This window comes from Balaenoptera borealis (assembly GCF_965194805.1).
Source record: "Balaenoptera borealis genome assembly, chromosome: 2".
Lineage (NCBI taxonomy): Eukaryota > Metazoa > Chordata > Mammalia > Artiodactyla > Balaenopteridae > Balaenoptera > Balaenoptera borealis.
This window is the reverse complement of record NC_138867.1, coordinates 165,010,579-165,037,780: the sequence shown is the minus strand read 5'-3', so window position 1 is coordinate 165,037,780 and position 27,202 is coordinate 165,010,579. Positions and strand designations below refer to the sequence as shown.

Below are 27,202 nucleotides of genomic sequence, written 5' to 3'. Positions count from 1 at the left end.
ATTTAATCCGTTGACATTCAAAGTGATTACAGGCATGCCTTGTTTAATTTTGCTTCACTTTATTGAGGTTTGTAGATAATTTTTTTTTTTTTTTTAACACAAATTGAAGGTTTGTGACAACCCAGTGTCAAGTCTGTTGGGTGCCATTTTTCCAACAGCACTTGCTCACTTCATGCCTCTGTGTCACATTTTGGTAATTCTTGCAATATTTCAACCCCTCCACAATCAAAAAGATTAAAACTTTTTGAAGGCTCAGATGCTGGTTAGTACTTTTTAGCAATGAAGTAATTTTTTTCAGTAACATTTTTTTTTTAACTTCTTTATTGGAGTATAATTGCTTTACAATGGTGTGTTAGTTTCTGCTTTATAACAAAGTGAATCAGTTATACATATACATCTGTTCCCATATCTCTTCCCTCTTGCATCTCCCTCCCTCCCACTCTCCCTATCCCACCCTTCTAGGTGGTCACAAAGCACCGAGGTGATCTCCCTGTGCTATGTGGCTGCTTCCCACTAACTATCTATTTTACGTTTGGTAGTGTATATATGTCCATGCCACTCTCTCACTTTGTCACAGTTTACCCTTCCCCCTCCCCATATCCTCAAGTCCATTCTCTAGTAGGTCTGTGTCTTTATTCCCACCTTGCCACTAGGTTCTTCATGACCTTTTTTTTTTTTCTTCCTTAGATTCCATATATATGTGTTAGCATACTGTATTTGTTTTTTTCTTTCTGACTTCACTCTGTATGACAGACTCTAACTCCATCCACCTCATTACAAATACCTCCATTTCATTTCTTTTTATGGCTGAGTAATATTCCATTGTATATATGTGCCACATCTTCTTTATCCATTCATCTGTCGATGGACATTTAGGTTGCTTCCATGTCCTGGCTATTGTAAATAGAGCTGCAATGAACATTTTGGTACATGACTCTTTTTGAATTATGGTTTTCTCAGGGTATATGCCCAGTAGTGGGATTGCTGGGTCGTATGGTAGTTCTATTTGTAGTTTTTTAAGGAACCTCCATACTGTTCTCCATAGTGGCTGTATCAATTTACATTCCCACCAACAGTGCAAGAGTGTTCCCTTTCCTCCACACCCTCTCCAGCATTTATTGTTTCTAGATTTTTTGATGATGGCCATTCTGACCGGTGTGAGATGATATCTCATTGTAGTTTTGATTTGCATTTCTCTAATGATTAATGATGTTGAGCATTCTTTCATGTGTTTGTTGGCAATCTGTATATCTTCTTTGGAGAAATGTCTGTTTAGGTCTTCTGCCCATTTTTGGATTGGGTTGTTTGTTTTTTTGATATTGAGCTGCATGAGCTGCTTGTAAATTTTGGAGATTAATCCTTTGTCAGTTGCTTCATTTGCAAATATTTTCTCCCATTCTGAGGGTTGTCTTTTGGTCTTGTTTATGGTTTCCTTTACTGTGCAAAAGCTTTTAAGTTTCATTAGGTCCCATTTGTTTATTTTTGTTTTTATTTCCATTTCTCTAGGAGGTGGATCAAAAAGGATCTTGCTGTCATTTATGTCAAAGAGTGTTTCTCCTATGTTTTCCTCTAAGAGTTTTATACTGACTGGCCTTACATTTAAGTCTTTAATCCATTTTGAGTTTATTTTTAACTCAAACACCGTGGAGCAACTAAGCCCATGTGCCACAAGTTAGGAAGTGTTCTAATTTCATTCGTTTACACGTAGCTGTGCAGTTTTCCCAGCACCACTTATTGAAGAGACTGTCTTTTCTCCATTGTATATCCTTGCCTCCTTTATTAAAGATAAGGTGACCATATGTGCGTGGGTTTATCTCTGGGCTTTCTATCCTGTTCCATTGATCTATATTTCTGTTTTTGTGCCAGTACCATACTGTCTTGATTACTGTAGCTTTGTAGTATAGTCTGAAGTCAGGGAGCCTGATTCTTCCAGCTCCGTTTTTCTTTCTCAAGATTGCTTTGGCTATTCGGGGTCTTTTGTGTTTCCATACAAATTGTGCAATTTTTTGTTCTAGTTCTGTGAAAAATGGCATTGATAGTTTGATAGGGATTGCATTGAATCTGTAGATTGCTTTGGGTAGTATAGTCATTTTCACAATGTTGATTCTTCCAATCCAAGAACATAGTATGTCTCTGCCACCTGTTTGAATCATTTTTAATTTCTTTCATCAGTGTCTTATAGTTTTCTTCATACAGGTCTTTTGTCTCCTTAGGTAGGTTTATTCCTAGGTATTTTATTCTTTTTGTTGCAGTGGTAAATGGGAGTGTTTCCTTAATTTCTCTTTCAGATTTTTCATCATTAGTGTATAGGAATGCAAGAGATTTCTGTGCATTAATTTTGTATCCTGCTACTTTACCAAATTCATTGATTAGCTCTAGTAGTTTTCTGGTAGCATCTTTAGGATTCTCTATGTATAGTATGTCATCTGCAAACAGTGACAGTTTTACTTCTTCTTTTCTGATTTGGATTCCTTTTATTTCTTTTTCTTCTCTGATTGCTGTGGCTAAAACTTCTAAAACTATGTTGAATAATAGTGGTGAGAGTGGGCAACCTTGTCTTGTTCCTGATTGTAGAGGAAATGGTTTCAGTTTTTCACCATTGAGAATGATGTTGGCTGTGGGTTTGTCATATATGGCCTTCATTATGTTGAGGTAGGTTCCCTCTATGCCTACTTTCTGGAGAGTTTTTATCATAAATGGGTGTTGAATTTTGTCAAAAGCTTTTTTTGCATCTCTTGAGATGATCATACTGGTTTTCTCCTTCAGTTTGTTAATATGGTTTATCACATTGATTGATTTGCATATATTGAAGAATCCTTGCATTCCTGGGGTAAACCCCACTTGATCATGGTGTATGATCCTTTTAATGTGCTGTTGGATTCTGTTTGCTAGTATTTTGTTGAGGATTTTTGCATCTGTGTTCATCAGAGATATTGGGCTGTAGTTTTCTTTTTTTGTGACATCTTTGTCTTGTTTTGGTATCAGGGTGATGGTGGCCTCATAGAATGAGTTTGGGAGTGTTCCTCCCTCTGCTGTATTTTGGAAGAGTTTGAGAAGGATAGGTGTTAGCTCTTCTCTAAATGTTTGGTAGAATTGGCCTGTGAAGCCATCTGGTCTTGGGCTTTTGTTTGTTGGAAGATTTTTAATCACAGTTTCAATTTCAGTGCTTGTGATTGGTCTGTTTTTATTTTCTATTTCTTCTTGGTTCAGTCTCAGAAGGTTGTGCTTTTCTAAGAATTTGTCCATTTCTTCCAGGTTGTCCATGTTATTGGCATAGAGTTGCTTGTAGTAATCTCTCATGATCCTTTGTATTTCTGCTGTGTCAGTTGTTATTTCTCCTTTTTCATTTCTAATTCTGTTGATGTGAGTCTTCTCCCTTTTTTCTTGATGAGTCTGGCTAATGGTTTATCAATTTTGTTTATCTTCTCAAAGAACCAGCTTTTAGTTTTATTGATCTTTGGAATTGTTTCCTTCATTTCTTTTTAATTTATTTCTGATCTGATCTTTATGATTTCTTTCCTTCTGCTAACTTCGGGGTTTTTTTTTTTTGTTCTTCTTTCTCTAATTGCTTTAGATATAGGATTAGGTTGTTTATTTGAGATTTTTCTTGTTTCTTGAGGTAGGATTGTATTGCTATAAACTTCCCTCTTAGAACTGCTTTTGCTGCATCCCATAGGTTTTGGGTCGTCGTGTTTTCATTGTCATTTGTTTCTAAGTATTTTTTGATTTCCTCTTTGATTTTTTCAGTGATCTATTGGTTATTTAATAGCATATTGTTTAGCCTCCATGTGTTTGTATTTTTTTTTTTTTTTTTAGAAGGAGGGAGCTAGTATTTTTTTTTTTTAATAAAGTCTCTTTATTCTTTTTTTTTTAAATTAATTAATTAATTAATTTATGATTGTGTTGGGTCTTCGTTTCTGTGCGAGGGCTTCCTCTAGTTGTGGCAAGTGGGGTCCACTCTTCATCGCGGTGCGCGGGCCTCTCACTATCGCGGCCTCTCTTGTTGGGGAGCACAGGCTCCAGACACGCAGGCTCAGCAATTGTGGCTCACGGGCCTAGTTGCTCCACGGCATGTGGGATCTTCCCAGACCAGGGCTCGAACCCGTGTCCCCTGCGCTGGCAGGCAGATTCTCAACCACTGCGCCACCAGGGAAGCCCCATGTGTTTGTATTTTTTACAGATTTTTTCCTGTAATTGATATCTAGTCTCATAGCATTGTAGTCGGAAAAGATACTTCATACGATTTCAATTTTCTTAAATTTACCAAGGCTTGCTTTGTGACCCAAGATATGATCTATCCTGGAGAATGTTCCATGAGCAGTTGAGAATAAAGTGTATTCTGTTGTTTTTGGATGGAACGTCCTATAAATATCAATTAAGTTCATCTTGCTTTCTTTTTTAATATATATATTTTTAAATTTATCTATTTTATTTATTTATTTTTGGCTGCGTTGCATCTTTGTTTCTGTGCATGGGCTTTCTCTAGTTGCGATGAGTGGGGGCTACTCTTCATTGCAGTGCACGGGCTTCTCATTGCGGTGGCTTCTCTTGTTGCAGAGCATGGGGTCTAGACGCCTGGACTTCAGGAGCTGTGGCGCGCGGGCTCTGGAGCACAGGCTCAGTAGTTGTGGCACATGGGCTTAGTTGCTCCACGGCATGTGGGATCTTCCCAGACCAGGGCTTGAACCCGTGTCCCCTGCATTGGCAGGCAGATTCTTAACCACTGTGCCACCAGGGAAGCCCTAGTTCATCTTGTTTAATGTGTCATTTAAAGCTTGTGTTTCCTTATTTATTTTCATTTTTGGATGATCTGTCCATTGGTGAAAGTGGGGTGTTACAGTCCCCTACTATTATTGTGTTAGTCGATTTCCCCTTTTATGGCTGTTAGCATTTGCCTTAGGTATTGAGGTGCTCGTATGTTGGGTGCATAAATATTTACAGTTGTTATATCTTCTTCTTGGATTGATCCCTTGATCATTATGTAGTGTCTTTCTTTGTCTCTTCTAATAGTCTTTATTTTAAAGTCTATTTTGTCTGATATGAGAATTGCTACTCCAGCTTTCTTTTGATTTCCATTTGCATGGAATATCTTTTTCCATCCCCTCACTTGCAGTCTGTGTGTGTTCTAGGTCTGAATTGGGTCTCTTGTAGACAGCATATGTACTGGTCTTGTTTTTGTATCCATTCAGCCAGTCTCTGTCTTTTGGTTGGAGCATTTAAGCCATTTACATTTAAGGTAATTATCGATATATATGTTCCTGTTACCATTTTTGTAATTGTTTTGGGTTTGTTTTTGTAGGTCTTTTCTTTCTCTTGTATTACCTGCCTAGAGAAGTTCCTTTAGCATTTGTTGTAAAGCTGGTTTGGTGGTGCTGAATTCTCTTAACTTTTGCTTATCTGTAAAGGTTTTAATTTCTCCATCAATTCTGAATGAGATCCTTGCTGGGTAGAGTAGTCTTGGTTGTAGGTTTTTCCTTTTTATCACTTTAAATATGTCCTCCCACTCCCTTCTGGCTTGCAGAGTTCCTGCTGAAAAATCAGCTGTTAACTTTATGGGGATTCAGTTGTATGTTATTTGTTGCTTTTCCCTTGCTGCTTTTAATATTTTTGCTTTTTATTTAATTTGTGATAGTTTAATTAATATGTCTTAGCATGTTTCTCTTTGGATTTATCCTGTATGGTACTCTCTGTGCTTCCTGGACTTGATTGACTATTTCCTTTCCCATGTTAGAGAAGTTTTCGACTATAATCTCTTCAAATATTTTCTCAGACCCTTTCTTTTTCTCTTCTTCTTCTGGGACCCCTATAATTCGAATGTCGGTGCGTTTAATGTTGTCCCAGAGGTCTCTGAAACTGTCCTCAATTCTTTTCATTCTTTTTCCTTTATTCTGCTCCCTGGCAGTTATTTCCACCATTTAATCTTCCAGCTCACTTATCCATTCTTCTGCCTCAGTTATTCTGTTATTGATTCCTTCTAGAATTTTTAATTTCAGTAATTGTGTTGTTCATCACTGTTTGTTTGCTCTTTAGTTCTTCTAGGTCCTTGTTAAATGTTTCTTGTATTTTCTCCATTCTGTTTCTGAGATTTTGGATCATCTTTACTATCATTACTCTGATTTCTTTTTCAGGTAGATTGCCTATTTCATCTCCATTTATTTGGTCTTGTAGGTTTTTACCTTGCTCCTTCGTCTGTAACATATTTTTTTTGTCGTTTCCTTTTTTATTTCTTTTTTAATGAGTGGTGCTGTATTCTTGTCTTACTGGTTGTTTGGCCTGAGACGTCCAGCACTGGAGTTTGCAGGCAGTTTGATAGAGCTGGGTCTTGGTGCTGAGATGAGGAACTCTGGCAGGCCTCGCTTGGATTGATATTCTTTGGGGTCTGAGGTTCTCTGTTAGTCCAGTGGTTTGCACTCGGAGCTCACACCACAAGAGCTTGTGCCCGACCTCCAGCCTGGGAACCAAGATACTGCAAGCTTCGTGGTGCAATTAAAAAGAAAAAAAAAAGGAAGAAAGAAAGAAAAAAAAGGAGCAGTACAATATCAAAGAATAAACAAAATAAAATCAGAAAGATAAAAAATATATTAGGAAAAAGAAAACTATAATTGAAACAACAGCAACAAGGTGAAATAAAACCACAGCAAAGAAAAAAGGGGGGGTGGGGCAGTGAGCCAAAGGAGAGATCACTAGCGAATTATAAAGAATAAAAGTTAGAAAAATAAAAGATTTATTAGGAAAAATAAAAATATAAAAGAGTCAACAATGAATCAGCAAGGTAAAACAGAACCTCAATGTAAGAGGAATAAAGAAAAGAAAAAAAGGGAAAAAAAAAAGGCTAGGCTATGGGGGCGGAGTTTAGGTAGGGGGTGGAACTTAGGTGGGGGCAGGGTTTAGGGTGGGGTGGGTCCTAGGTGGGTGGGGGGTGATGTTTGAGCATGGGGCGGGGCCTAGATGGGGCTACGTTTAAGCGTGGGGCGGGGCCTCTGCTTAGGACCTGCACAGAAGAGGAGAGGCAACACCTTGAGAGGAGGGCCTCTGGAGTGTGGGGTTCCAGAGTTTGGAGGTAGGGCCCTGAGTGAGGGTGTGTGAGTGGGGTTTAGGCCCAGCTCTTTGGAGGGAGTCTCCGAGTGTAGAGGTAGGGCCCTGGGCAGGGGTGTAAGGGTGGGGTTTGGGCTCTGTCCAGCAGAAGGGAGGCTCCGAGGGCAGAGGATTAGGCCTGGGAGCCCAGCAGCCTTCCTGGTGCCTAAGTGGACAGGGAAAGCACTGGCCTGGTTCCCTTCCGTTCCTTCGTGCCCCTCCCCCACTGTCTCCCCCAGGGTCTCCCCTGTTGCCCCTCACCTCCTAACCATGGGTGGGTCCTGCTGAGTGTAGGAACTCTTTCCCTCCCCCAGCCACCCCTTGGGGTGCCGTCCTGGAGGTCCGGCCTTTACTTTTGCTCCCTCTTACCTCCTTCCCACTCCCTCAGGACCCACCCGGCTGGAGGGGGCCTAGGTGGACAGAGGATCAGGCCCGGGATCTCAACAGATTCCTGGGGGGTCCAAGTGCGCAGGGGAAACCTGGCCACGCTCCCTTTTGATCCTCTGCCCTCCCAATGGTTCCCCAATTTATCCCTTCCCCTCCCCTAGCTGCCCCTCAGGGGCGCCATTCCTGTCTGGCCTCCACTTCTCCTCCCCCTTCACTCCCCCAAGCCTCACGTCCTACCCGATCACTGGGGTTTCCTCCTGTCCCCTTAGGTGTCTGTGGTCCCCCACGGGTGCCAGGTAGGTGCCCTAGTTGTGAGGAGATGCGAATTATGCTGCCTCCTAGTACGCCATCTTGACTCTGCCCCACCAGACTTTATCATTTTTATATGTCTTCATGATTAGTATTTTGATAACAACATCTGAGTTTCTTGAGTTAACATGCCACAATGTACTTAACCATGGCCTTGTCTTTAGGTATCTAAGTAAGTCACCTTATAGGTTATAGGGTAATGAACATCTTCTTGTGTAACACTATTCTCCTTTTCAGTGATTGTTCAGGATAAATTCCCAGAAGTGGTGTCACTTTGTTTAAGAAAGCACATCTGTACGGGTTATGACACAGTGCCTTGATTATTTCAAAAGTGTTTTATAAATTTACATTGTAACTGGCCATATATAGATATATCAGCTTTACCATAGTTGCAGAGCTGTATCTGTTTTGGAAAAGGAAGTTCTTAGGAAAAGATTAGGGCAGGAAAATAATTTATCTTTTGTTGTTGTTGTTACATGAAATGTTCTCTTTCAGCCATTTTGAACAACTGCAAATTATTCAGGTTCTCTATCTAGTTTTGTGTTCTGGATTGTTTGGATTGTTAACAGCCTGTTTGCACATCTCAGTGGGAGGCTAACCTGAATGTTGGGAGATGTTAATCATCATAAATTATGACCAGCATAATCAGCTTCACACAAATTGTGTAGTACTTTGTGTTTAGAATCAGCAGAATCATTTGATAAGGTGAGTCAAGCCAATTCAGTTAGAGAGTCTAAGGTTGGCACTTGCTGACATTTTCCTTTAAGGAGTATGCCTCCTGGATGGTATTCCAGTTTGTTTCTCCCTTTCTTCTAATGGTTGGGTTCTTATTACAGTAGAGAGGTCAGGTAAAATGTGTCCTAGTCAGCAGGGATGTTTATTGGACTTTAGTCTCAGATCATGGTTATATAAAAAATAAGAGATAGTAACTGGTGAGTAAGAGTGTCCTTTTAAAAATATATATATTTATTTATTTTATTTTATTTATTTATTTTTGGCTGTGTTGGGTCTTCGTTGCTGCGCGGGCTTTTCTCTGGTTGTGGCAAGTGGGGGCTACTCTTTGTTGCGGTGTGCAGGCTTCTCATTGTGGTGACTTCTCTTGTTGCGGAGCGCAGGCTCTAGGCGCATGGGTTTCAGTAGTTGTGGCTCGTGGGCTCTAGAGCGCAGGCTCAGTAGTTGTGGCACACAGGCTTAGTTGCTCTGTGGCATGTGGGATCTTCCTGGACCAGGGCTCGAACTCATGTCACCTGCATCAGCAGGCAGATTCTTACCACTGCACCACCAGGGAAGTCCCAGGTCCTTTTAAAAAGAATTTTTTTTTTCTCTCTGGGTCTTGTCTAAGAAATACTTGACTACCCAACAGTTACAAAGGTTTTTCACCTATGTTTTCTTCTACGACTTTTATAGTTTTAGGTTTTACATTTAGATATATATTCCATTTTGAGTTAATTTTTTGTGTATAGTATGAGATAAGAGTTAAGGTTCATTTTTTTCCTTATGGATTACCAGTTCTAGTACCATTTGCTGAAAAGGATTGTTGATGAAAATCAATTGAAAAATTGATTTGTGGATCCATTTCTGAATTTTCTATTATGTTCCATTAAATGAGCTTGTTGGGATTGTTATTGGGATTGTGTTGAATCTATAAATCAAGTTGGGGAGACGTAATATCTTACTTTCTGAATTATGTTGCTATTATTTTTTTCCTTATTCTTAGTTAGAATTCACCAGTGATGAATGTCAGATGGCCTTGGATTTTCTTTATGGAGGGGTTTTTAATTAGAAATTCAAATTGTTTAATAGATGTAAGACTATTCAGATTTTCTGTTTCTTCTTGTGTCAGTTTCCATAATTTATGTTTTTCAGTGATTTTTTTGTTTTGTTTGTTTCAGTTAAGTCAGTGTTTCTCAGTCCTTTTTTCATTACTGTTCCCTGAAGGATCCTTTTTAGACTTTGTTTTCCTAGCCACCACTGTCCCCATGAAATTTTAATACCACAGATAATGCTGTATATCCTGTTTATGTACTGACTTATATATCCATTTTTTATATGTAAAGAGAGTAAGATTTTTTTGGACTTCCAAGAACCAGTTTTTGTCCACTTGGGGATGATATCATGCCTATTGAGAATGAATGATCCAGTTTGTCAAATTTATTGGCATAAAATTGTCCACAGTATTCACTTATTATTCTTTTCATGAGTGTAGTATCTGTAGTGGTACATCCCCTCTTTTATTACTGTGTTGTTAACTTACATGTTTTCTTTTTCTCCTTCATCAGTTTAATTAGAGTTTTATAAATTTTATTGACCTTTTCATGGAATCAATTTTTGGTATTAATTTTTTTTTTTAACCTGAAGCTGTTTTTTTTTAAAAATAAATTTATTTATTTATTTACTTAATTTGGGCTGCATTGGGTCTTCTTTTTTGTGTGTGGGCTTTGTCTAGTTGCGGTGAGCGGGGGCTACTCTTCACTGTGGTGTGCGGGCATCTCATTGCGGTGGCTTTTCGTTGCAGAGCATGGGCTCTAGGCATGCGGGCTTCAGTAGTTGTGGTGAGCGGGTTCAGTAGTTGTGGTGAGCGGGTTCAGTAGTTGTGGCTCGTGTGCTCTAGAGCACAGGCTTAGTAGCTGTGGCGCACGGGTTTCGGTGCTCCGCGGCATGTGGGATCTTCCCGGAGCAGGGCTTGAACCCATGTCCTCTGCATTGGCAGGTGGAATCTTAACCACTGCACTGCTAGGGAAATCCCTAAATTTTTTTTTCTTTTTTTTTTTTTTTTAATTTATTTTTGGCTGCATTGGGTCTTCCTTGCTGCGCCCGAGCTTTCTTTAGTTGTGGTGAGCAGGGGCTGCTCTTCATTGCGGTGCACGGGATACTCATTGTGGTGGCTTCTCTTGTTGCGGAGCACGGGCTCTAGGCGCACGGGCTTCAGTAGTTGCAGTGTGGGGGCTCAGTAGTTGTGGTGTGCGGGCTCAGTAGTTGCAGCTCGTGGGCTCTAGAGCGCAGTCTCGGTGGTTGTGGTGCACGGGCTTAGTTGCTCCGTGGCATGTGGAATCTTCCCAGCCCAGGGATTGTACTGGTGCCCCCTGCATTGTCACGTGGATTCTTAATCACTGTGCCACCAGGGAAGTCCCTTTTTTTTCTTTATTGTATGCCATCTTCTATTTCATTGATTTCTGCTCTTTATATTTCTTTCTTTTTTCTTACTCTGGGTGAATTTCACTCTTCATTTTTTGGCTTTTTAAAGAGGAAAGCTTGGATCTCTGATTTTAAACTTTTCTTCTTTTCTAATATGATCATGTAAAGCTATACATTTCCCTGTAAACATTGTGTTAGGTACCTTCCACAGATTTTGATATGTTATGTTTTCATTCTCATTAAGGTCACTTCCGATTCATTTGGGTGCATTTTGTATGTTGAGATTAAATTTTAGGGATCCCTCATCCTTATTGATTTTATTTTACTTTTTAAAAATAGGTTTAACCTTTACCTAATTGAGTCAAGGATATACAAAAAGGTATATGCAAAGAAATGTCACTCCCTCCCTTACCCCTTCCACTTTTTGCCCAACTACCTGTATATAACCACTTGCATTAGTTTCTAATTTTTCCTTCCTGTGTCAGTCTTTGGAAAAAGTGGCATACTGTATACTCTTTTGTGTTTTTTTTTTTAACTTAATACCGTATCTTTGAAATCATTCTGTTCCCAGACCATAGATACCTTCCTTATTCTTCTTTACAGTTTTATATATGTATACCAGAGTTTATTCAAGCAATGTCCTATTGTAGTCATTATGTGGACTCTAGTGTTTTGTAAATTCAAACAATGTTGCAATGAAAAATATAGTGCATATTTACTTTTTAAAAAAATTGGAAATATATCATTAGAGTAAATTGCTAGAATTGGGATTGCTGTTTCATATATGTAGTTTGTTAGACATTGCCAAAATTCTCTCCATAGGGATTATACAAAATGGCAATATTCTCATTTTTTTTATATTGGAGTAAAATTGCTTTATAATGTTGTGTTAGTTTCTGCTGTACAATGAAGTGAATCAGCTATATGTATACATATATCCCCTACCCCTTGGACCTCCCTCCCACCCCCACCCCCACCCCACCCATCTAGGTTGTCACAGAGCACTGAGCTGAGCTCCCTGTGCTATACAGCAGGTTCCCACTAGCTATGTATTTTACACATGGTAGTGTATTTATGTCAAACCTAATCTCTCAATTCGTCCCCCTGTCTCCTACCCCCCGTGTCCACATGTCCGTTCTCTACATCTACATCTCTATTCCTGCCCTGCAAATAGGTTCATCTGTACCGTTTTTATAGATTGCACATATATGCGTTAATATACGATATTTGTTTTTCTCTTTCTGGCTTACTTTACTCTGTATGACAGACTCTAAAATGGCAATATTCTAATTCTATCATTTCTATTATATTTATTAGCTGGAATACTTCTTTAAAGAGAAACTTCTCTTCATCTGGTTGGTTACCCAGTAGTATAGCTTGTGTTGGAAGAGTAGAACAAAAGCTTGATTCTCTATCCTTTTATTTACCAGTTTTCAGAATAGTTGATTCACTAATATTCTTCAACAGTGACCAGTTAGTTGTGTTTTTTTTAAAGTACTATTATGAACTCATAGATTTAAACATATTTAGTGTGTTTTAATTCATTGCATTCATTATCCATATTGATATTCCAGTGGTCCCATTTTTGGCCATTGAGAACCTTTTTAAGTTGGCTCGTAAGTTCTTTTGATACGACCCTGGTTATATCAGATAGATTCATTGCTCACAGATATGATAGATATTCTAGTTCATCTTCTACAGATGCAGACTTGGAATCAACTATTTCTCTCCGAGGTAACCCAGTTGCTTTTAATGGGAAATGGTCTTTGGAGATGACATTCTGGTCATTAGAAATGTTCTTTTCTACTGGGTAAATCAGAGGATTCTGAAGAGTAAAATTATTCTGGTTAAATGTTGAGCTTGAAGCAAATATGTATAAAGTGATATGTAACAAAAAGCCCTGGAGTGGAAGTTAGTTCCTCCTATTTATTCATTCACCAGATATTTATTGAGTATCTACCAGGTGCCAGGTACTCTTTTCTTGTGCTGGAGACACAACAGTGAACAAAAATAGGCAGAAACTCTGCCTTCATAGGAGTTCACAGTCTAGTTAACCCAGGATTCTTGTAACTGCTGCTGCTGATCTTTGCCAGCACCTTACCTTTTGGGGCTTTCCTCATTTGTAAAATTATAAAATTGTACTAAATGGTCTGTAGTGTCTTTGCTTGAAAAGTTTAATAATTCTGTTTCTTGTCTACGTGCTGATTCAATGTTTGCGGTGTCCCTCTCTCTTTTCCCGATCTTCTTACAGAAATGACAGAAGAAGAACAGTTTGCTCTGGCTGTCAAAATGAGTGAACAGGAAGCTAGGGAGGTGAACAGCCAAGAGGAGGAAGAAGAGGAGCTCTTGAGGAAAGCCATTGCTGAAAGCCTGAATGTAAATATGCTATGTTGAAAAAGTTTGTGAGGATTGATCAGCAGTAGTTTTTTATTTCTGCAGTGTTATGGCTGCATTAGGAACCAGTTATAGTAGTTCATATGGTTTTCAAGTAACAGGTATTTCCCATAATAATTTTTAAGTCTGTGTTGAATTGTTGATGAACTCAATTTGAAGTGTTTTGTTAATTCTGTATGAAAGTTTTCCACCTCACAGATTTTCAGTCCATGGCTTAAGAGAACCGTAGTAGTTGGCAGCTTCTGAAAAGAGTTATTGAGTGTCAAGAAACCAAAAGGGAGCAAGATAAGGTGCTTTACTTCCCCTGTTTTGTGGGGAGAGCAAAGGGAATGAGAACCAGAGGTGGGTTATGGAGAGAAAAAATGAGCAGTCTTAAAATTTTTCAAATAATATTTAATTGTGATTTGAATATGTGTAATTGAAATTATTTTAAATGTGAAAGATATTTGCCAGTGGCAGGTCGTGAGCCATCCTTTATGCCATTCACCTCTCTATATTAGAAAAGGGTTTAGTATAGTGATCTAGTATAGCACTTTGCACATAGTAGGCATGCAGTACATGTTGTAGAATTCATTTGAATTGAGCATCTACGTTTTGGAGAGGAGAATCTCTTAGGGATGGTGGACTCCCCTTTTTGTCCTTTCCTGTGACCCTTCCTGTATAGCTATCTTAATAATAAACCTGGTCTGGTGTGGGATCACTTGTTTCAGAGTTGCCGGCCTTCTGATGCTTCTGCTACCAGATCTCGACCTCTGGCCGCTGGACCATCTTCACAGTCCCACCAAGAGAAAACCACAGACTTTGGGACCACTGAAGGCATGTCTCCCTGTTCTGGCTCCTTCTCATCAAGTATAACCATATCACAGGGATATCATGCTGAGAGTAGATACACAGAAATGTCCAGAATCCCTTTGGTGGTATTAAGGAGGTTAAATCAGAAAGTAGTTGAGATCTCACTAATATCCAGCATACTTTTATCTCCAAGGAAAAGCCAACCTTTGGTTAAACCCAAAGAAGAGCCTTTTTTAACCCACATTATGTAATTCTTGATAACTTACCAAGCCCTCTTAATAAAAAATGGTTTGTCCTTAGCCCTACTTTTTCTCAAATACCTACAGGCATATGGCAGCTGGTACCTCCATCACTGTTTAAAGGCTCACATATCAGTCAGGGAAACGAGTCTGAGGAAAGAGAGGAGCCTTGGGACCGCACTGAAAACACTGAAGAGGAGCCGGTCTCTGGCAGCTCAGGAAGCTGGGACCAGTCAAGCCAGCCAGTGTTTGAGAATGAGAACGTTAAATGTTTTGACAGATGTACTGGCCACTTGGCTGAGCGCACACAGTGTGGGAAGCCACAGGAAAGTACTGGGAGGGGTTGTGCTTTTCACAAAGCTGCCCAGGGTAGGGGGGACACATCTAGGCACTGTCTGCCTACCCCAGCAGATGCCAAAGGTCTCCAGGACATTGGGGGCACTGTGCACTACTTCTGGGGTATTCCATTCTGCCCTGCTGGAGTAGACCCTAACCAATATACCAAGGTCATTCTCTGCCAGTTGGAGGTTTATCAAAAGAGCCTGAAAATGGCTCAGAGGCAGCTCTTAAAAAAAAAAGGGTTTGGGGAGCCAGTGTTACCTAGACCTCCTTCTCTGATCCAGAATGAATGTGGCCAAGGAGATCAGGCTAGTGAAAAAAATGAATGCATCTCAGAAGATATGGGAGATGAAGACAAAGAGGAGAGGCAGGAGTTCAGGGCATCTGTCTGGCACTCAAAAACCAAGGATTTCCAAGAAAGCCCAATTAAAAGCTTGAAAGAGAAACTTTTGTTGGAGGAAGAACCAACAACCAGTCATGGTCAGGTAAGGGTCAGTGATGCTGTAATTAAGGATGATTAAACAAAGGATTATTTTAGCTATCTGTTCTTTCTGTGTTTTTGCCCCCCTGATTTTTAAAGTAGCATATGCTCACTGCGGAAAATTAGGAAAGTACAGAAGAGTGTAAAGAAGAAAAAATTGCCCATAATCCCAGCACTAAGAGGCAATCATTATTATTTCTGTGCATATAAAAATATTTTTTTCTTTTTAATTTTTCAACAAAATGAAGACTCTTCTGTGTAAACTTTGTTCCTTTCCCCTATTTAATAGCTTATCTTAGATCTTTTCCTATTATGTATACTTGAAAACATTATTCTATCAGATGGATATATCATAAATTTATTTTTTGTTTTAAAATATGTATTTCTAAAAAGTTAAGTTTTTGAATAGGTAATAATGTTCAACTGGCTCAAAATTCAAAAAGATATAAATAAAAAGTTTGTCTCCTATCCCCATCCCCAGCCAACCAGTTCCCCTCCCTGGAGTCAACATTTATTACTAGTTTCTAGTGCATCCTTCCAAGATATTTCATGTAGTACAAGCAAATGTGTATATATATTCTTTTCCTCACTTTTTACACAGCTGATAGCATATTCCACATTATTCTGCACATTGCTTTTTTCATTTACTATCTCTATATGAGATCATTCTATAACAGTACCTAAAAATTTTCTTCTTTTTGGGTGGGGGCGAGGGGAATGTGTAATATGTCATGTATGGATGAGTTTATCTAGTGCCTCTATTGGTGGACATTTAGGTCATTTCCAAAATAATAGTTACAAACACTACTGCAGTGATTATCACTCTTTTTTTTTTAATTGGAAGAGGATTATTACTCTTATGCAGAAGATGTTTCATCTACATGGGAGATTTTGTAAGATCTTGTTGATGTAATTGGTGGACCAAAGTATATATATATTTACAATTTTGTTAGCTGTTCCTAAATTGCCTTCTGTAGAGGTTGTATGAGTACCAGCTTCCCCATACCCATACCAGTACAGTATTATCAGGACTTCTTGATCTTTGCCAGTCTGAGACATGAAACATAGTATCGCAATGCAGTCTTTTTTTTTTTGGCTGTGTTGGGTCTTCATTGCTGCGCACGGGCTTTCTCTAGTTGCAGTGAGCGGGGGCTACTCTTCGTTGTGGTGCGTGGGCTTCTCACTGCGGTGGCTTCTCTTGTTGCGGAGCACGGGCTCTAGGAGCACGGGCTCAGTAGTTGAGGCACGTGGGCCCTAGAGCACGCGGGCTTCAGTAGTTGTGGCGCACGGGCTCAGTAGTTGTGGCTCGCGGGCTCTAGAGTGCAGGCTCAGTAGTTGCGGTGCATGGGCTTAGTTGCTCCGTGGCATGTGGGATCTTCCCAGAGGGATCGAACCCATGTCCCCTGCATTGTCAGGCGGATTCTTAACCACTGCTCCACCAGGGAAGTCCCACAATGCAGTCTTAATTTGCACTTTTCTCCTGTGTAGTTGAGACCCATTTGTATTTCCTTTTCTGTCTGTTTAGATCTTATGGGCATTTTTCTTTTACGATAGTCTTTTTCTTAGTGGTTTGTAGGCACCCTTTATGTATTAGGGGACGTGGTCCTTTGTGATAGGAAATGCAGATAGTTTTCCAGTTTATTTTTTCCCTCACATAATGGTGTGTTTCTGATTTTGCTTGTGGTGATTTTCAGTAATTTACTGAAAACAATTCCCTGTTTGGGGACATTTAGGTTGCCTTTTAAGTCTTTTTCTGAGATTCCTAGATAATATTATATAGATATATAGGTTGTATATGTAACAGAGTAAGCTTATATTCTATTTTTTCTATTTTTTTCTCTAAGTATTATAAAAACAATCATATAATTATGAATTCTTTATAAACTATAATTTTCAAGAGTATTCTGTTTTATTACTTTACTGTTCTTTGTCACTATTTCTATTATTGGACTCTTGAGTTTTTGGTTTTGTTTTGCTATTATCCTGTTCTGTCTCTTTTATGATAAGGGTTCAAGAGATGGTAGCTATGAGAATTTCATAGCATTGTGTAGAGAACATGGATTTGGAGTTTGAATTTTGACTTTAGTGTTTTAGTGACTCTGCCTTTGAGAAAGCCATTTAGCCTCTGAATCTCAGTTTAAAAACATCTGTAAACATCTGTAAAATGGGAGTAGTAATTCATATATTTCAGTAGTTTTAATGATTAAAGTGAATTATGTAAATGTCTAGTATAATGCTTAGGAGATTATAGCCACTCAGTAAATGGTAGTTTTCTCTAAGGGACCAGAAGACTATTCATTGAGAATATGTATGGGAATTATTCTTCCCTAACATCCTTTTTCATTCACATTCTAGAAACATAGCTGTGTGGAAAGAGAAAGCATTTTTCTTAACAGTTCTTCTAGTGACTTGCCTCTTTTCCAAAGGAAAGTTAGGTTATGCTTATGGTAACATTTTGCTTATTCATTGTGATTCAGAGATACTTCCTCTTAAAAGAATAAATTAACTCCACAGAGTGAACACTTAATGATTTACTGTAATTCAAGTCATTAGCTTGAAAGATCCCATGGGCCAGAGTTCTAGAGCATAGACTTGTGTCAGGTTCTGAGGTTTGAAAGCAGTGCCTTTAGAATAGGCTGGAAGTGGTTAGAACCTAGTGGCTGGCCTTATTAGGTTGAAGTTCTCTAACTTCATGAACAGGCCACCAAATACTACACATGGTATTATTAATTGGTACTGTTTGGCTATAACAAACTAAATCAAACTAGCTTAATTAAAAAGAGGACTTCATCATAAGGAAATAGGGTGCCTCATAAATTCTAAAACAGAATGGTAAACCAAGCCTGGATAAGGCACTAGGTCTGGAAAATTCGTCTGTATCTCATAGTTATATTGTGTCTGCTTCATTTTCCTCCCTGCAAACTGGCTTCCTTTGCTTCTCTGTTTCACATGGTAGGTGGAAGATATTGATCCTACAGTTCCCAAAGGTAAATACAGGTTACAGGAGATTTATTCTTTCCCAGTTCCAACTTCAAACTTCTAGGAAATGACTTATGGCCCATTTAGAGTCAGTAGCCATCCCCAGCCCAGTTGTCTGTGGCCCAAAGGGGGTATGTTCCAAATTGTACAAATGGCTGTGAGCCCACTGCTGTCCTGCAGTGCCAGGGGTGAGGAACAGTCCTCAGTAAAAGGAGATCAGGTAGACAACCTAGTAAATATTCAGTTTAGTCATTAACATTATTTTTAGAAATCACTTAGAACTATTGAAAAATGCAAAAAAGTGTGAAGAACAAAGTTGAAAGTATCCACAGTCCTACCATCCTACCATCCAGTGATGTATTCCTTCATCTTTTTTTCTATACCTATTTTTTTGTATGGTTTATATCATATTACTGTATTTTTATATTTTTAAGTTAACATTATGTAAACTTTCTTACGATGTTAAAATTATAGATCTCATTTTTAATTACTATAATATTTTGGCTTATAAGTTTATGATAATATTTAAATCGTTTTCCTATTGCTGGGTATTTCAGTTGTGATAAACATCTTTCTAAGTAAAACTTTTATTTATTTAAGATTAGTGTCTTTAGAGATAGGGAGCCAGAAAAATGCTGGGTTAAAGAGTTAGGAACATAAAAAAAAAAAGACCTGCTATTTACTGCTAAATTGCTTTTAAGAAAGGTTGTTCAAATTTGTACTCTTTCCTTCCAGCAATGTATGAGAATGCCTAGTTCACTGCAGCCTTGCTGATGTAGAATAGCATCTGTAAAAAAACAAAACAAAGAGAAATCAACTAATTTTATAGGCAAATAATGAAAGTCTTGCAATTGTAATTTCTTGTCTTATCTTGGTCTTTTGCTTTCAGGAACTGTGGGTAGAAAGAGTTTATGTGTTTGTTAAACATTTTCTATTGATTATGGCTTTGCTGGAACTGCCCACATTTGAGACTCCTTGGTTGATAGAGATAGCAAGAGAGTCCCAGAAATAGGGACTCAGAGAAACATTCACCCTGGGGCAAATTGCTTAGGTTATAAAAACTTCACATAGACTAAACAGTTTGGATCAGATGATAACTGGTTTCTGGCATCACTGCAGTTATAGGGAAGTTGTTAATGAAGATGGAGAGGTCATCTTGATGGCTGTACAGCAGGGAGAGGAGGGTTAGTATATTGATGTGGTCACTACTTTTTAGGGTCTGATCCTTAATTTTTCAGTCCAGGTACTGGGATTTCTTTCTCAGAAATGACCAGATGCTGTGGGAATGTGAGAACTGACTTTGATTAACCAAATTTCAAGCTGGTATGTATACCAAATGTCAGTTTGTTAATTTATTATGGAAGAGAGACATTTTCATTAACCAGAATACTCCAGCCCACCATCATACCTTTTTCTAGGATGAAGGAATCTGGAAGGCTGAAATAATAATCAGAAAGTGGAAGTTTTAAGGGGTGATTCAACTAGTCTTTGGAAAGACCTGATAAGCTACTAGTGCCTGCAGCAGAGGACATTTCTGTGGTGATCAGATGATGTATCTGTTAACTTCCACTTCCAGACCATGGTGTTGAAGACACTGCTTGATTCTGGGTCTTTGGATTTTTCTTTTTTAGATTTGTTGCAAACTATCCCTTTCCATTAACATATTATTTGTTCAGGCAGAGTGCAATGTCTTGATTAGGCCACAGCTTCCTTAGTGAAAGTTACATTCCTGTCATGCTTCTCTGTTCACCTTGATTAGACTTGGATATTCTAATCAAATTTTGTCTGCTTGTTTTGCTCTGTTATTTTCATATTCTGGAAGAACCTTACTTTACCTGTGTTTAGATTACTGCCATTGAGGTGTAAGTTTAGGAATTAAAAATGATTTATTGAAATGAAGACAGTCTTGGGATTCTATGTTGAAATGGTTAGGAAGAAAATTATTTGACTAAACAACATAACTGTAGTGGTTAGAGCATGGATTTTGGAGTCAGAAAGGTCCAGGCTCCACTTTGAACAGCTCTATGATTTTGGGAAGATTATTTAACCTGTCCAAGTTTCACTTTCCTCATTTCTAAGATAATTTAATAGCTTCTACCTCAGAAGGTTCTTGTGAAGATTAAAGGAGATAATACATGTAAAGTGATTAGCGTAGGCCTGGCACATAATAGGTGTACAATAATTTTTTCAAAAAATTACACTGGGAAAGGAAGAGATATGTTTAGCCTGAGGTAGAGGTGGAGGTATCTCATAACTTATTAATCAGTACCTTGTTTGCTTCTGAAGCCAAAGGCTTAGTTGGCTAGTCATTCTAACAAGGTAAAATTCTGTTAAACGGACACCAGGTGTCAGTATTTACCTTTTTTTTTTTTTTTTGAGATAGAAATAAAACTGTTTTGTCACCACTGAGTTCAAACAGTCAGGTGAAGTATTTATTTCTGTTGTTTTTTAGTCCTTTTGACAGTTTTGTTCAGCCCTCATTTTTCGTAGTGACTACATTCCCAATCATTGTACAGCTTTATCTTCCGTTTGACTGAAGGCTCATCTAGGCTATTCCTGTTTTTAGTATATTTCATCATTTACCTGAGTGGTATAGAGGTGCCTAACTTGTTTAGGTTATTTATATCCTGTTAGGAGACCCTGAAAATTTCAGCCAGTAGCTTTACATCTATTGGAAGAAGCCTCACAGCCCAGGCACTTCCTCAGAAGTACCCCTAAGGCAGCAGTAGCTACTTTTTCCACACTCTGCTGTGCACCTACATTTAATGAGTTAACATTTGCACCAACTCTACTATTAATCAGAGAAAATAATTTTTTTCTTAGCCAGTCCCTATTTGTTATGTTTCTTAAAAGGTATCTTTGTGGCCACATATTAAAACCATAGTGGCAGATTTTTAGCAAAAGGAATCTTTATAACCCTTTCTTTTCGATAGCCTATGTTATGGCTTGGTTGTGCAAGAGAGACTTCTTCCCACTGAGAACTGAACTTTTCTCTATATCTCTTCCTTCCACAACAAAAGCTTCATAATTGCTTTTCTGAAATCATAATTCATTTGACTCGCCAATTAATATTTATATGTCTTGCATTTTACACAGTGCATCATATATATTATCTTGTTTAATTCTCACAATAACACTCTGTGAGGCAATTGTTAATACTACTTTAAGAAGAGGAAGCAGATTCAGATGTGACTTACCCAAGATTACAGAGTTAACAGGTGGTTCACCCATGATTTAAATTCCAGTGTTCTGACTCCACAGGATATGTTCTTTTTACTTAAACTCACTGACTTATGTAAAATGTTTTATTCTTATTACTAATTGCTGAGTGATAATGTTGAACAATTAAATTTTTTTAAAAAGGAAGAGAAACCAGTTCATCTGTGTCTATATATTTAGGATGTTACATATTTCTTTGCAGTCTTCCCAAGGGCTGTTTGTCGAAGAAACTTCTGAAGAAGGAAATTCTGTACCTGCCTCACAGAGGTAAAATTATATGTCATTATGGGTCTGAATTCTCCTCTGATAGTACCAGAATAAAAGAGATGAGCCACATGAGTGACACTGTATAGGAACAGCTTGCCCAGGGACCTTTTGGCTCTTTTATACACACAGCCTAGGAGAAATCATTATCTCCCAGTTCTCAAATATGCATCTTATAGAAGTCTAGAATATTAGGCTGGAAGAGATCTTAGAGGTTTACTTGTCTAATCCAACCATCTTGGCACGAATTCCATCTGTACTATTCCTGAAAAGTGGTTACATCCTGCTACTCTCTTAACTAACTATACTAGCTTCCTATGCCAATAAGAAGGCTCTAGACTGATTTCTTCATGGTCCTTCTAGTCCTTTCTCCCCTTTCTCCCTTTGTTCCCTCTGCTTATGCTTATTTTATCTGCATATCTAAACCATACACATCTTTTAAGTCTGCTCTTAAGATTTACATTCTCTTTGAAGCTTTTATATTTTTCAGGCCACACAGAATGTGTATCACCCTCACTCCCTGTCCTATGCCACTTTTAATCTGATTTTGTCTCATCTTTCCTTAAATGGTTGTATTTGTATTACCTCCTCAGTTATTCTTGATGGTTTGATTGATGGGGTTACCTTCTTAAATCTTCTCACTTTAATAATATGTAGAGGTTGATTGGTTACAAACTACACTTATTAACTAGATCAGGCTTCCAATTACTTTTCCCTTTTATTGGTAGTTGACCTTTGAGGATTACTCAAGAGCTTAATTTTGTGTTAACTGACCTTCATCTCCAAACAGAAGTTGAGACCCAATTGCCATTTGTCATTTTGTAATTTAGTTGGTGTTCTTAGGCTTTTGGTTAAGTTGATAGTACTAGGTATTTCTTCCTGAGCTAAAGAATATGGCTTTGGTTTGATTCTCCTGCTGTTAAGACAGTTTTGGAAGTGGTTTTAACCAGAGTAGGCCTTCTGCTTCCTGCAGGCCACTCTGCTTTGTTGTGGTGAGCCTTCTGCAGAGCAGATGTAGGTTTTAATAAATGATTATACGCTTTGTCACCAGGAGAGATTTGGAATTGCAGGCAATGCGGTTTGACTTCAAATTGATTAGCCCATTTTATAAATGTCAGCAAATTGTTTTGTGACGAACCCTTTGAATAGAGCTCTAATGTTACGTGCCGAATAAACTGTCTCTGGCTTAGGTTTATAACAAATGCTCTGAGGTGTTTTATTTAGAGGGAGAAATCACTTGTGGTTTCCTATCAGGATTTAGTTATTTATCATGTATCAGTGGTGGTTATTCTCTCTTCTTCATGGTTCTTGGTTGATGTGAGGATTTGTGATTTTAAGCGTTCTCTTGCATACTTGATCAAACTAATTGTAAAGCTCTGTGAAGCATGACAAGTCTAGCTCAGATACTCAGATCTCTCAGCCATGTGTTCCTATGTCAGGAAGAGATTGCACTCCATGAACAGGCAGGGTAAAGCAGAAGGTTGCATGAGGGGAGCCATTCATAATTATGTTTTTCTCAGAAGAGATATTCAACTTGGTTGGGCAGATTTTTGTTGTAGGGCAGTTTGGAATTGAATCTTATTTTTGTTGCTTGGAGAGCCATATCTTGAGATAAAGAGGAAATTTAACTGCAAGGTGAGGGGAAAGCTATTGTGTTGTCAGAAGAATCTTCATATCTTCTCTTATGAGTTTACAAATCTCTAGCTTTCAGAAGGCTGAGATGGAGGCTATGAAACACTTTTGACATCCTTATATTAGAGTGGATTTTTTTTGTCTGATAGTCCTTACCCTTCAACCTTCCTTTGTGAAGACTTCAAAAGGGGGTTCTTTTCATTCAGTGATTTCACTGGAACCAAAGTTGTAAGCATATTTATTTTCCCTGTTTTTGGCTTGGAGTTTTCACTACTGATTCCTTGCTTCCCTGTTGTGCTTTTGTGGTATTGGACAGCAGGTATCAGATTACCTGTGGCTTTGTGAATGACTAACCATTGCTTTTGGCCCCATGTTCTGATTTATTTTACTGGGAATTCACTGGGGGTTTGGTTCTCTTTTCAGCATTGCTCCTTTGAACAGTAAGAGAAGCTCAGTCCTTATGCCAGAGAGTTCTGCAGAGGAAATCACTGTGTGTCCTGGTAAGTACCCCACTGTGATTTTACTAGTTTCTGATCCCTAGCTATCTACCTTTTTGTGCCTTTTAATTTTTCTGACTTTTCCAGCCCACTCTCAGGAGGTTTACGTGTGATTGATTTGTGTGTGTGTCTCTCCACACACATACATATATATACACACACACACACACACACACACACATTTTTGATGGACATTGGCTCTGCTTCTCACCTTTTCTCTTCTTAGAGATAGTTTAGTTTGAAATTAACATGGCTCTTTTGTTTGCTTACTAGCCTCATCAGAGATGGCAGCAGCAAAGCATTAGGAATAGCATTTAACTCTACATTGAGAGCCAAGAGGACTTTATGTTTTGGTTTATGAGTTCTCAAAGTGGGTTGTCCTCAAATCTGCCTGTCATTAAGCAGTTTTTTTCCCTGAGGCTTTTACTAGTTAGTTTTACATTGCCATTCATGGTGTCTAGTGCATAGGGAGTCCAGAAATTGAATTTTGTGCACAGTTCTGTCACTGACTTATTCGTAATCTCAGAACAGATACTTAACCTGGTTAAGTATCATACTTTGCTTTTTGTTAACAGTGGTGTTGAGAAGACACATGTATCAATACTTTGTTTAAGGTACGAGAGAGATGTTCATTGAAAGTTGCACATGAATAGGTTTTGATACACAAAATAATTTAAAATGAACTAAAATATCCATTATCTAAGAGAACTCTTGAGTTGAATCATTGTATAATATGAAGAATTATTTTGTGATTATGAACCACTACTTTTTAAGGAATTTGTTTTAGCTTCTATATATATTTTTGGCTTTTCTTAAAAGTGGGGCCTAATATATTATCAGTAACCTTATTCATGTGAGATTAAGGAACTTCCTCTTAATGTTTAAACTCTTTGGGCAGCAAGTGTTGGACAAATGTTACCATAAGTCATATCTAGTTTTCCCTTAGGTTGCGTATAACCTGTCCGGGTCAGAGAGACTCGTAGTTTTCTTGTTTTGGTTTCTTTCAAGTTTTTTTTTCCACAGAGACTCATTTAGTTTACACATTAGTCTAGGAAAGTCCTGTAACTATTTTTAAACAATTGGCAGCATATTATAAAGGTCTTTCTGTACTTACTTTTGAAGTTTAACTATGTTGTTTTTATTGAAAGTGGTTTCTTAATTCATTTGAAATTTATTTGGATTGCTGCCTAGTGATACCCACTAAGAGACCCCTCTACCAATTGCTATGATTTTGGCAGGAGCTGTCAGGAATGCTGTGTTATTTTTGTGAAAAGATAGCATTACTCCCTCTTCATCTGGGACTGCTGACTTATGCCATCCTGCTAGGAAGTCACCCAGTAAGTTTAGGATGATGGCATGTGACATCACCCTGGGATCTTGCAGCAGGAAACTGCAAATACAGTTGAAATCCCTAATGAGAGAAAAGTTAATGAAAAGCAAGCCCTTCATCACTGTGGTTAGATAACTTTTGTGATCATGACTTGCTGTCATTAGCCTGCTAATTAAGTCCAACTCGTTGCTGATATAAACCACTTCTAAATGAGATCACAAAAGGTTTCCCTGACATTACTGTTCCTTTTGCTAAGAAAGTGTAACTACTTCTCCATGGAGTCAGACTCCTCAGTCTCTTTAATTTAGTGGCTTAAAGACTTAAACATAAGACATGACACCATAAAACTCCTAGAAGAGATCATAGGCGAAACATTCTCTGACATAAATTGTACCAATGCTTTTTAGGTCAGTCTCCCAAGGCAATAGAAATAAAAACAAAACTAAACAAATGGGACCTAATCAAACTTACAAGCTCTTGCACAGCAAAGGAAACCATAAACAAAACAAAAAGGCAGCCAACGGAATGGGAGAAAATATTTGCAAACAATACAACCAACAAGGACTTAATTTCCAAAATATGCAAACAACTCATACAACTCAACAACAAGAAAACAAACCCAATCGAAAAATGGGCAGAAGACCTAAATAGACATTTCTCCGAAGAAGAAATACAGATGGCCAATAGGCACATGAAAAGATGCTCAACATTGCTAATTATTAGAGAAATGCAAATCAAAACTATAATGAGGTACCACCTCACACTGGTCAGAATGACCATCATTAAAAAGTCTACAAATAACAAATGCTGGAGAGGGTGCGGAGAAAAGGGAACCCTCCTACACTGTTGCTGGTAATGTAAGTTGGTGCAGTCACGTTGGAAAATAGTTATGGAGTTTCCTCAAAAAACTAAAAATTAGAATTACCATATGATCCAGCAATCCCACTCTTAAGCGTATATCTAGACAAAACTATAATTCAAAAAGATGCGTGCACTCCTGTGTTTATAGCAACACTATTCATAGTAGCCAAGACATGGAAGCAACCTAAATGTCCATCAACAGATGACTGGAGAAAGAAGATGTGGTACATATGTACAATGGGATACTACTCAGCCACAAAAAAGAATGAAGTAATGCCATCTGCAGCAACATGGATGGAACTAGAGATTATCATACTAAGTGAAGTAAGAAAGAGAAAGATAAATACTATATGATATCATTTATATGTGGAATCTAAAATATGACACAAATGAAGCTACCTACGAAACAAACAGACTCACAGACATAGAGAACAGACCTGTGGTTGCCAAGGGGGAAGGGGGTGGGGGAGGGATTGAGCAGGAGGTTTGGGTTAGCAAATGCAAACTATTATATATAGAATGGATAAACAACAGGGTCCTATTCTATGGCACATGAAGCTAAATTCAATACCCTGTGATAAACCATAATGGAAAAGGATGTAAAAAAGAATGTATATGTATGTATAACTGAATCACTTTGCTGTACAGCAGAAATTAACAAAACATTGTAAATCAAGTATACTTCAATAAAAAATAAAATATATAATTTGGAAGCTGTGTATAAAAATTTGTCCTAAATGGGTGAAACACAGATTGAGTATAGTAGTCCATCTTACCTATTTTGTTTTGTCTCATATTTCTGGCAGTTCCAGGGGTCTGTTATTCAAAATTATAACATCATATTAGTGAAGAAGCAGGATTACAGCCTTATGCCCATGTTGTGCGTGATGCTAGCATTATTTACTTCTATGAAACTAATGTCCTCTTAATTTGTCTCTATAGTTGAACATTTCAGCCAGAGAAAGCTTAATTAAAGACTTCTTATTGCTACAGTAGTACAAGCAGTGAGCAAATCTTATTTTCTAACAGACTAAATGTCTTTTTTGGTTATATCTCTGAGGGAAGCTTGACAAAGAAGATTTTGAGGTTTATGCACTATAAGTCTTTTTCCAACAAGGTGGTAAAATCTGTGTGTGCATCCAGTTTTCAAAATATTATGATGTGTTAAAATACAGTTGACAGTAGAAATGTATATAATCATTCTTTGATGATTGAGAAGATACCTCAGTACCTTTCAGGTATACTATTTGCCCAGCATTGGCCACTCATT

The 27,202-nt window shown here is 38.2% G+C and overlaps 1 protein-coding gene across 4 annotated transcripts in view; it reads left to right on the top strand.

Moving 5' to 3' along the window:
- The window catches only part of UIMC1 (ubiquitin interaction motif containing 1), a 135,310-nt gene that overhangs the window by 56,790 nt on the left and 51,318 nt on the right, over nt 1-27,202 (top strand). For all 4 annotated transcript variants that reach the window (XM_082380531.1, XM_082380530.1, XM_082380528.1 and 1 more), the window contains 3 exons: nt 13,157-13,281; nt 21,551-21,615; nt 23,668-23,744. In XM_082380531.1, the coding sequence (XP_082236657.1) occupies nt 13,157-13,281; nt 21,551-21,615; nt 23,668-23,744 (267 nt within the window). The remainder of the gene's footprint in view (nt 1-13,156; nt 13,282-21,550; nt 21,616-23,667; nt 23,745-27,202) is intronic.